Below are 11,624 nucleotides of genomic sequence, written 5' to 3' on the forward strand. Positions count from 1 at the left end.
GGCTCTTGGTGGTGCTTGGTTTCAGTGTAGGTATGGAGGCATTTGATGAGGTCTTCTTGATTAATGTTCCCTGGAGTCAGGAGTTCTCTGGTGTTCTCAGGTTTTGGACTTAAGCCACCTGCCTCTGGATTTCAGTCTTATTCTTACAGTATCCTCAAGACTTCTCCATCTATGCAGCACTGATGGTAAAACATCTAGGTTACTGATGAAAAGTTTCTCCACAGTGAGGGACACCCAGAGAGTTACACAGAGTTACATGGAGAAGAGAAGAGGGAGGAGTGAGATAAAGGTGACCAGAAAGAGAAGAGGGGAATCAAAAGGGGAGAGAGCAAGCTAGCCAGTAATCACTTCTCTATGTGCTCTCCACAGTCTGGATCCCTCAGAGATGTTCACAGAGTTACACAGAAAAGAGAAGAGGGAGGAAGGAGACAGAGGTGGTCAGGAGGATAAAAGGGGAAATCAAAAGGAGAGAGACAGATCCAGCCAGTAATCAGTTCCCTAACTGTTCTCCACAGCCCAGAACACACCAAGCGATTCACCAAGCTGGGTAGAGAAGAAAAGGGGGATGGGTGAGATAGAGGCGACCTGGTGGAGGAAAAGGAGAGTCAAAAGAGAGAGAGAGCAATCAAGCCAGTAATCTCACTCCCAAATAAAAATGGGTACTGAAGATTGGATTATTAAAGGTACAAAGTTAATAACAAATACCAAAAAGAAAAGATTGAAAATCTAGAGTAGAGGTTAGATTCTCAAAAATACAATATTAAAAAAAGAAAACAAAGTCACAAAAATGATAAAATATATATATGAAGTTTGCTTTAAAAATAGAGTCATTTTTTTGCAAGGTAATAGTAGTTTATAAAAATGAAAATTAAGGGAGTAAAATAAAAATAAATTAAAAAAAATTTTTTTAAATGATAATACTAAAAATATATCTAGGACTTTCTCTGGAGCTGTTGTGGACAGTGTGGGGTCAGTTCATTTTCAGATAATTCCTTGATCCGGCTTATACTTCTCAAGATCTATAGGCCCCTTCCTATGTAGTTGGTGCTAACTACAGGGTTTTAATCTATTGCACCTCTCACTTCCAAAGAGGTTTCCTCTGCTTATTTTAGCTTCTTCTGTTTGCTGATCTTTTCAGTGTCTAATTTCTGCCCTGACACAAGGGGGCAGTGGTGGTCACTGTTTTAGGTTCACTTGTTCAGTCGTGCTGTGGGGAGGGAGGAACACTGCAAACAAGTATCACTGGCGTGTGTGGGGAATGCTTGCCATATTTCAGCTGCACTGGGTTTGCCCCCACTCACAGCATGTGTGCTTTCATGGTCTACACTTTTCAGGCTCTAGGTTGCTCTGCTGGGAACTGTCTGAGGCAGGCCCTGGGTTGTGTGCACTTCCCAGGTGTAAGCCACTCAGGTTCAGGTTCTCAGGTACTCCACAAAAGCACAGACTCGGTTGAGCCTGAATTTTGTGCCCTTCCCAGGTCCGAGCAGCTCAGGTGACCAGGTGCTTGTCGAGCACAGTCACCCCCATTTGGGGGGAGAATCTTATCGCCTCCCCTGTCCCAGCCGCTCGGTTTTCTGGGTGTACAAGGGGCACACCTTCTCAGGTGTGCCCTGTGTCTCTTCTGGGGAGCTGATCTCTGGCTGCGACCCTCCCGGCGGATGTCAACCGTCCAGAATCCCAAGAAGTCTTGCTTAGCAATGAAGCCTGCTTGCAGTTTGGTAGAGGATGCCTCTCTGGGGCCAGGATTGTCCACTTTCTGCTCTGACTGCCCTCACTTGCCTGTCTTTGGTGGAGGATGGGCCGGACCATAGCCAGCTAGCTCTGCTCAGTCCTTTGCTCTGTGAGTGGGCCTGGCAGTGTCTTAGGTTAGGGTTTTTCATGGGATAGCTATCCCACAGTCTGGGTTGCTATATCAAGTTAGTTCCCTCAGATTGCCCTCTGGGCATTCAGGCCCAGTCCTTACCCTAAGCAAAGCAGCTGGCACCTCCCTGTCCAGCCCCCGCTTGCTAGTGGCAGATGCAAGCATCTGCACTGCTTCTCCCCTGGGAGTTTCCGTTAGGCATGCTACCTGTGGGTTTTATTTATTGATTTATTTTTCCTCCTGGTTATGTTGCCCTCTGAGATTCCAAGACTCACCACAGATCTGCCGGTGAGAGTGTTTCCTGGTGTTTGGAAACCTCTCTCTTTTTAAGACTCCCTTCCCAGGATGGATCTCCATCCCTACCTCTTTTGCCTCTCTTTTTATCTTTTATATTTTGTCCTACCTCCTTTCAAAGACAATGGGCTGCCTTTTTGGCTGCCTGATGTCCTCTGCCAGCATTCAGAAGTTGTTTTGTGTAATTTGCTCAGTGTTCAAATGTTTTTTTGATGAATTTGTAGGGGAGAAAGTGGTCTCCCCGTCTTATTCCTCTGCCACCTTAGGACCTCCTCGCTTTGTCTTTATAAACCTTTCCTTGAAAGCCTGCAGGGAGTTTGGGTCTTTTAAGCACAAGCTGCCCAGTCTCCTTGCTCGGTGTCTTGCAGTGAAACTATTCTTTTCTACTTCACCCCAAATCCTGTCTCAAGATTCAGTTCAATATCGATGTACTGAGATTCAGTTTCAACAACACTATGTTCTTGTATGAAAATATTATACTAGTATAAAAACACACATTCTTCCAAAATTGCTATATATATAATTTAATTCAATTGAAATCCCAACATTTTGTATGTAGAATTAACTAATACTTTCTCAACATTAATATTTATTGAGTATTTTCTTTGGATGAAAAATGCCTGGCCTAATCAAATCAGTCTGGTATTGACATAAAAGACAAATCAGGGGCTTCCCTGGTGGTCCAGTGGCTAAGATACACACTTCTAATGCAGGGGGTCTGGATTCAATCTCTGGCCAGGGAACTAGATCCCACAGGCCAAAACAAAGAGTTCATATGCCACACTAAAAGATCTTGCATGCTGCAACTAAAACCCGGAGAAACCATATAAATAATAAATATTTTCCTTAAAAAAAGAAAACACAAACCAGTAAGCAGAATCCCAGTTAATAATGGGATTATTAAGACAAAGACAGAGAAACAATGATTTATGTAGTAAGTGGTGCTTACCCAAATGGGTTTCTAACTTGAAGCTAATAAAACTGAGCTCCTACACCACACTATATAAAAGTCCAAGGAAGATTAAATTCTTATCTGTAAATAATAAAATGACAAGAGTTGGGTATACTTTCTCAACCAACACATGAACCCAGAAGTTATCCAAAAAAAGATATCTTTAATATATTATTATGATATCAGAGTTAAAGACCAAAAAAAATTGAAAAAAAAATGAAATCTTAAAATCCATATTATAAAAAAAGCTCACAAAATCAAGGAAAATGTGCAATATATGTGTAGATTATTCAAGAAGAACAACAAATAACCAATACTTATATGAAAAGATACTCAACTTCACAAATAGTCAAGGAGATAAATATCAAAACAATTTGCACAAATTAAAATGTGTTTTGTATCTGCTATTGTGAAGAGTTAGTAGCGAGGTTAAGAAGGACAAAGGGCATTTTAATGCATTGCAGGTAAAATGTAAGCGATTCCAGCCTTTTTTGGAAAGCACTCTGATAATATTTATTGCATTTTTAAATATTAATACTGTTCAGTGAGAAATCCTATTCCAAAGACTCCATCTCACAGAAATAAGAGCTCCAGTTACACAACCCAGGATCGCAGCTTTGTTTCTAGAGACAAAAACACAGGAAGAGAGGTAAAAGTTCATCAGTAGGTTCTTCCCTGGTGGCTCAGAGGTTAAGAATCCACCTGCCAATGCAGGAGACTCGGGTTTGATCCCTGGGTCAGGAAGATCCCCTGGAGAAGGAAATGGCAACCTACTCCAGTATTCTTGCCTGGAGAATTCCACAGACAGAGGAGCCCACAGTCCATGGGGTCGCAGAGTTGGACAGAACTGAGTGACTGAGCATATAGCACAGCGATTTTGTGGAAACACTATGCTGGACTAAAGAGGACTCCTGGAATGCTGGGGACTAAATACACTGACCGCACCAAGTGCTGGAGAGCACGTGGAGGACATGGTTGGGATATAAAATAGCGCCATGGCTTTGGAAAGCACTTGGTTGCTTTCTTTAAAAGTAACCATAGACCGTGATCTTTCAGCCATCTCATTCCTAGGTATTTCCCAAGAGAAAAGAAAGAATGTGTCCATAGAGACCTGTACCTCCTGACTATTTACAGACGCTTTACCTGTGGTGGTCCAAAACCAGGAACAACCCAAATATCCATCAACAGGTGATCAGATGAAGAAACTGTGGCATATCCACACAAGGGAATGTAACCTCTAAATAAAAAGAAATGAGCTACTGATACACAACAACATGGATGAATCTCAAAATCATTAGACTTAGTAAATCAACTATACTCCAAGATAAAATTTAAAATTTAAATAAAATAAAAATTAAACTTTTTTAAAAATCAAGTTTACTGAAAATACACCAAAAAACCCCTGAATCTAATACATTATAAATCAACTATGCTGCTGCTGCTGCTAAGTTGCTTCAGTCGTGTCTGACTCTTTGTGACCCCATAGACTGTAGCCCACCAGGTTCCTCTGTCCATGGAATTCTCCAGGCAAGAATACTGGAGTGGGTGGTCATTTCCTTCTCCAGGGGATCTTCCTGACCCAGAGATCGAACCCAGGTCTCCTACATGGCAGGCAGATTCTTTACCGTCTGAGCCACAAGGGAAGCTTGTAGTAACAATGGCATAAGTTGTTTTCCAGGACTTGGAGTCAGCCCCTGTCCAGTTCAAGCTGGCTAAGACAGATTGGGACCACCAACCCTAAAACTCAGCCTGCACAGGGGTCCAGTGAATGACCTTTTGATATCAGGAAACTCCACCCTCTGGTCATGCTAGTGCCTCCATTTTTGGACATGCATCCCGTGATGAAGCCCATAAATCAGACATGCTGGTACAGAGTGCCAGCTACCTCATCTTTCCCCACTTCCAGTCACCTTGCTCCACACCTAATACCACCCTGCTTCTCTTCCCCACAAAGACTTCAAGCCCCTTGCCTTCGGGAAGCATATTTGAGATTCATTATCCCGTCTCCTCACTTGGCTGTCTCATAAATAAACCCCTTCTCTGATGCAAACCTCAGCATCTTGGCATTTGGTGATGCTTGCTGTGCATTGGACAAATGAATCTGGTTCCATAACAGAAATGCTTATATCTATATATTTATATTGTACATAGAAAATTTTAAAAGTAAAAACCTTATCGGTCATATCATTTACCATGAGAGGTGAATAACAGGTGTATGTGTGTGTGGTGTGTGTGTGTGTGTAGTGAGAGAACCAACAGTAATTACTGCAAAAAAAGAAGAGAGTAAGAAAGAGATGGAGGAGACAGAGAAGAAAGACAAGAAGGAAGGGAGGGAGGGAGGAAGGAAAGAAAGTAAAAAGACGGAGGGGGAGGAAGAGGAAGGGCAGGAGGAAAGGGAGGGAGGGAGGCAATGATCTTGGTCCATGTCTCGCTGGCTCTGTAGAGCCCACAGATCCGTTATAAATGCTTAAAGACAATAGGTAAAAAGATCCTAAGCCTATGATAGCTATTTTTGCTTTACTTTGAACAGAAGGAAATCGTCAAAAGGAGTTTTTGCACTTGGGATATAGAGCAGAATGAAAATTTAGTCTTATTCAGATCCAGTTTCCATATGATATGTCAGTCAGTCAGTTCAGTCACTCAGTCGTGTCTGACTCTTTGCTACCCCATGGACTGCAGCATGCCAGGCCTCCCTGTCCATCACCAACTCTTGGAGCTTACTCAAACTCATGTCCATTGAGTCGGCGATGCCATCCAGCCATCTCATCCTCTGTCACCCCCTTCTCCTCCTGCCTTCAGTCTTTCTCAGCATCAGGGTCTTTTCCAATGAGTCAGTTCTATTCATCAGGTGGCCAAAGTATTGCAGTTTCAGCTTCAGCATCATTCCTTCCAATGAACATTCAGGACTGATTTCCTTTAGGACAGACTGGTTGGATCTCATATGTAATTCTCATTTAATTTCATGAGTATCAATGCACCAGGTATATTAACCAAAGAAGACTACATCTTTTCTGCACAAAATCATTTATTTGGGTTGCTTCTGTTTAATCAGCACTGGGGGAAACATGACAATACCTGTTTGCTGAATGGAAGACCCTGGAGTGGCCACAGTGGGTGAGGGTGGGGAGAAGAACAGTGGAAGCAAGTCTGTGGGACAGGGTGGTGAGGGACACTGGCAACTCGGGAGGGACATGCAGAGCCCAGGCAAGGGTCTCTGGCTGCTCACAGTACAATGACAGCCATGGTCTTCTCCTTGGAGGGGGAGGGGGGCACTGAATTCTCCCCCAGCAGATTCCTCTCTGACCCTTCCTCATCCTGCTGGAAAAAAAAAAAAAAAACCCAGGAAGAAAATCAATCCTCGGGAGGAAAAGGATGGGACAGAGTCAGCTCCATTTGGCAATCAGGCAAAGGAAAGAAGGAGGGAAGGAAAAGCTGATGGAAGAAGGGGAGCTAGACAAGATCTAGGCCAGAAAAGAGAAAGTGGGGAACTGAGAGCAAAGAAGCTGGGGAGGCAGATGTTAACCCAGGTCAAAGTGATGGGGTTACCTTCCCCAGACAGCGAAGGGCAGAGCCCAGCACAGGCAAAGGCTGAGTGAGGGGGGCATGACCTTGGCTCAGCCGTGTTCCTGCCCTGCTGTGGTTCCCTAGAGCCACACCAGCCAGACCCGCCCTTTCCCTGCGTGATGTGTGTGCTCAGTCGCTTCAGTCATGTCTGACCCTTTGTGACCCAGTGGACCGTAGCCTGCCGGGCTCCTGTCTCTGGGATTCTCCAGACAAGAATACTGGAGTGGGCTGCCATTTCCTCCTCCAGGGGATCTTTCTCCCTAACAGCTCACCAGGGCCCAGGAGCTCTGGCCACAGAAGCTTCGAAGACCCACGCCCAGGGAAGCCAAGGACACAATGACCTGCAGAGCACAGATAGTCAGGAGCAGAGCATGGATTCCTAGGAACAAATCCTAAAGATAAAGGGGAAAAAACAGTTACCATCAGGAGTCAGCTCCTGTGATTCCTCTGTTACTCTCATCTTGCTAGGAGGTATCAGAGTCTGTTCAACTAACTCCTTCTCACCCAGAAGCAGACTGCATTTTCCAACCACAGGGGCAGCCAGTCTCCATCCTATTTGCTTGTCTGCAGGGTGACCTTACCACACCCTGTGAAGAGGTGGAGACTATTGCTCAACCCCCTGGAATCTGGAATCAAAGCCTGGGAATGCTTTGATCAACAACATACAATGGAAGTGACACTAGGGCCTGGCAGCTTCCATTGCCTACATCTTAAAATGCTCACAGTGGGATGCTGCCTATTGTAACCCAGTTGCCCAAGCCACACAGAGAAGCCATTGTAGCCTCCCTGGCTGGTACTCCCCAGCTGAGCCCCCTGACATGTGAGTGTGCCATCTTGGCAGTCCAGCCAATCAAACTCCTGGATGACTTCACACCCAACTGACCCATGACTGCAACTGCCTGAGAAAACCCAAGTGAGGACTGCCCATGTAACCCTAGTCAACCCACAGAATGTGAGACATACTAACCAACTGCAGTGTTAAGTCACTGCATTTGGGGGCCGTGTGTTACCCGGCAGGGGATGAGTGATAGCAGTCACACACCAGGAAAGACAGAAGGGTGGCTCATGATATCCTGTCCCCTCTTTGCTCCTCATCCCCTTTGATTCAGGGAATGATCATGCCCGGAGATCTGAACGGTGTCTTCAATTTAAGTTAAAACCTCCTGAACCAACAACGTCAGATGAGGTCCACACTCAGAGGGCCTCCGTGTCTGCCCTCTGGTGCCCCAGTCCCCCAATTTACAGCTATGATGTGTTCTTGGAAGATTGACTCTCCTTTCTCACCATCAGCATTTGCATGTATCTTCTGCAGTTCTCCTCCTCCCACGATGAATAGGAACTTCTTCTCTGGTACCAAGAGGTAGGGGTGACAGGGACTAAGGAATCACACACGGAGCTGATGTCATAGAAGCCATCACCTTCCCAGAGGAAGCTATTCACACAGAAGACGACAGCGGCCACGGCCGTGGCGATGCCAGCCAGGGTGAGCAGACCTGATACGCAGCCCTAGAAGAGAGAGGTTCAAGAGGCGGTCCCCCTCCATGGATGGCAGAGCCCTGGGGTCCCAGCCTCAAACCAACCTCCTCTTCCCCAGCTTCCTGGCCCGGGATAAAAACCCTTCCTACCCTTCCAGGAAAGATCTTAGGATATTTGAAACCACAGGAGCAAAGACAGAAAAATAGAGCAGGAAAACAGACATCATAGGGGGACAGAGGACAAGGTGGGGCAGAGGATGCCTGACTCACCGAGAGTTTGCCCCGGCGCTTCTCGTGGACAATAGCCCCAATGCCTGCTGCAATGGCCTAGGAAGAGAAGACACCAGAAAAGCCCTCCAGTTGACCGTCTCCCATCACACTTCTTCCAACAGGCCCCAGAACAGCCAGTTTGAAGCAGGATCCAAGAGCCATGCAAAAAAACCTAGCAGACAGACAGGACTCCATTTACAACTGCCCGACTCTTCCCAGCCACGCCTTTAAGAGGAAAATGGAGGGTGGAAGGGTTTTGCCCGCCCACTAAGGCAGCCTCCTCATCACTGTTGTTCAGTCACTAAGAGGTGTCCGACTCTATGTGACCCCATGGACTGCAGCAGGCCAGGCTCCCCTGTCCTTCACCAACTTCCGGAGCTTGCTCAAACTCATGTCCATCCAGTAGGTGATGCCACCCAATCATCTCATCCTCTGTCGTCCCAGTCTCCTCCCGCCTTCTGGGGAGTGATTTTGCTGCCCTTGTCATTACCCCCAAGGCCACTAGGGGGCAGAGAAGTCCCATTCTTCCCTGGATCAGGGCCCAGCCAGGAACCTTCCCTGAAGAGGTCCATTCCCCAGGAAGTGATGTGTTGAAGATCATTTTGCAAACTGGTCAGCTCAGCAAATAACCAACTTGCTAAATCATGGTGAGTTATTTGAAGCTTTGGTTTTCCTCGGAGTGCTCTCCACAGCTTCTGTTTCATCTAAGAAGGAGGGAGTTTTCTTCATCTCAGTTCATCGTCTTCTCAATTTGGGGGACATGATATCCCATCAGGCCTGTGACCCCTCCATGACCTGACCGCCGCTTCCTACAGTGACACAGCTGGGATGTTGACTGACCGAGTGGCAAGCTTCTACCTGATGGTTTTTAATAAGTTGATTTTATGTGAAATGACCCAGTGCCCCATGGAGATGGAGAGAGTCTTCTTGGAAGAGGGTCCTCCTTACTAAGGAGTGGTGCTGGAGAAGACTCTTGAGAGTCCCTTGGACAGCAAGGAGATCCAACCAATCACTCCTAAAGGAAGTTAACCCTGAATATTCATTGGATGGACTGATGCTGAAGTTGAATCTCCGACACTTTGGCCAACTGATGTGAAAAACTGACTCATTGGAAAAGACCCTGATGCTGGGAAAGATTGAGGGCAGGAGGAGAAGGGAATGACAGAAGATGAGGTGGTTGGATGGCATCACTGAATAAATGGACATGAGTGTGAGTGAACTCCAGGAGTTGGTGATTGACAGGGAGGCCTAGTGTGCTGCAGTCCATCGGGTCACAAAGACTCGGACATCACTGAGCAACTGAACAGCAACAAGTAGGATAGGGGATGGGCGAGCCTTTGTCAGTTTCCCCTCCAAGTGAGTCCCTCTTGGTGGCAGAATGAACTTGAAGACAAGCCCAGAGGGGAGGGGGACCCCATGGGGACAGAGCAGCCCCTCAAACCCAGTGCAGTTCCCACTGCTTCTCCTTCCACAGGTTGGTTACTGGAGGCTCAACCCACCTCAGACATTTCAAGGACTGCAGCCTGGTGTAGCAATGTGAGCTTAAGGGTCTCTGCACGGTGACTGAAAGTCCTCTCACTGCAAGGACATTAAGCTAAGAGGAAAAAGTCAGTCACAGAGGACAAACACCATCAAGAAGTATCCAAAGTTGTCCAAAATCATAGACACAGAAAGTAGAAGTTGGTTACCTAGGGCTGGAGGAGGGGCATTCTCATCGAATGGGCCTGGGGCTTCAGGTTTTCTGATGGAAAAGTTCTGGAACTCTACACAACGTGGAACGTGGAGAAGACATGTGATGCTGCTGAGCTGTACACTTCAAAATGGCCAAGATAGTGGATCCAGTGTTACAGAGTGTGAGGGTTTGTTGTTGTTTTTTTTTAACCACAATAAAATAAAATAAGGTCTTCCTCTGCATTTGACCTCCTCTTTTAGTAAGAAGCTTTGAACGCTTATGTCTCAGGAAAAAGTGTTTCATTTTATGAACTCTAGGAAAGAATCGGAGGAAACACAAACTTTAAATGATGCAATAGACCAGTTAGACCTAATTGATATCTATAGGACATTTTACCCCAAAACAACGAATTTCACCTTTTTCTCAAGCGTACACGGAAACTTCTCCAGGATAGATCACATCCTGGGCCATAAATCTAGCCTTGGTAAATTCAAAAAAAATTGAAATCATTCCAAGCATCTTTTCTGACCACAATGCAGTAAGATTAGATCTCAATTACAGGAGAAAAACTATTAAAAATGGCAACATATGAAGGCTAAACAACACGCTGCTGAATAACCAACAAATCACAGAAGAAATCAAAAAAGAAATTAAAATATGCATAAAAATGAATGAAAATGAAAACACAACCCAAAACTTGTGGGACACTGCAAAAGCAGTGCTAAGGGGAAGGTTCATAGCAATACAGGCATACCTCAAGAAACAAAAAAAAGTCAAATAAATAACCTAACTCTACACCTAAAGCAACTAGAAAAGGAAGAATCCCAGGGTTAGTGGAAGGAAAGAAATCTTAAAAATTAGGGCAGAAATAAATGCAAAAGAAACAAAAGAGACCATAGCAAAAATCAACAAAACCAAAAGCTGGTTCTTTTAGAGGATAAATAAAATTGACAAACCATTAGCCAGACTCATCAAGAAACAAAGAGAGAAAAATCAAATCAATAAAATTAGAAATGAAAATGGAGAGATCACAACAGACACCACAGAAATACAGTAGTCTCTTATGAGACCACTATCAGCAATTATATGCCAATAAATTGGACAACGTGGAAGAAGTAGACACATTCTTAGAAAAGTACAACTTTCCAAAACTGAACCAGGAAGAAATAGAAAATCTTAACAGACCCATCACAAGCATGGAAATTGAAACTGTAATCAGAAATCTTCCAGCAAACAAAAGCCCAGGTCCAGACGACTTCACAGCTGAATTCTACCAAACATTTAGAGAAGAGCTAACACCTATCCTACTCAAACTCTTCCAGAAAATTGCAGAGGAAGGTAAACTTCCAAACTCGTTCTATGAGGCCACCATCACCCTAATCCCAAAACCTGACAAAGATGCCACAAAAAAAGAAAACTACAGGCCAATATCACTGATGAACATAGATGCAAAAATCCTTAACAACATTCTAGCAATCAGAATCCAACAACACATCAAAAAGATCATACACCATGACCAAGTGGGCTTTATCCCAG

General features: G+C 45.0%; 1 protein-coding gene across 1 annotated transcript; it reads right to left on the bottom strand.

The window, feature by feature from the left end:
• Nucleotides 1–6,329: 6,329 nt before the first annotated feature.
• On the bottom strand, nt 6,330–8,988 carry LOC138079778 (transmembrane protein 176B-like). The gene is made up of 5 exons (XM_068972455.1): nt 8,872–8,988; nt 8,417–8,473; nt 7,956–8,177; nt 6,944–7,063; nt 6,330–6,422 (listed from the first exon to the last, which is right to left on the bottom strand). Exons 1-5 carry the CDS (start codon nt 8,986–8,988, stop codon nt 6,330–6,332), a joined length of 609 nt encoding a protein of 202 aa, XP_068828556.1.
• Between the last annotated feature and the right edge of the window lie 2,636 nt (nt 8,989–11,624).

This window comes from Capricornis sumatraensis, chromosome 5, assembly GCF_032405125.1.
Source record: "Capricornis sumatraensis isolate serow.1 chromosome 5, serow.2, whole genome shotgun sequence".
In the NCBI taxonomy this organism is placed as follows: Eukaryota; Metazoa; Chordata; class Mammalia; order Artiodactyla; family Bovidae; genus Capricornis; species Capricornis sumatraensis.

Excerpts from the sequence above, each read along its gene's own strand:
- LOC138079778 (XM_068972455.1), bottom strand. The coding sequence starts at position 8,988 with ATGGACCTCTTCAGGGAAGGTTCCTGGCTGGGCCCTGATCCAGGGAAG. Across the intron at positions 8,178-8,416 it reads AGCGCCGGGGCAAACTCTCG|GGCTGCGTATCAGGTCTGCT; the intron begins GTGAGTCAGGCA and ends TCTCTCTTCTAG. Across the intron at positions 6,423-6,943 it reads GCCAGAGCTCCTGGGCCCTG|GATGAGGAAGGGTCAGAGAG; the intron begins GTGAGCTGTTAG and ends TTTTTCCAGCAG.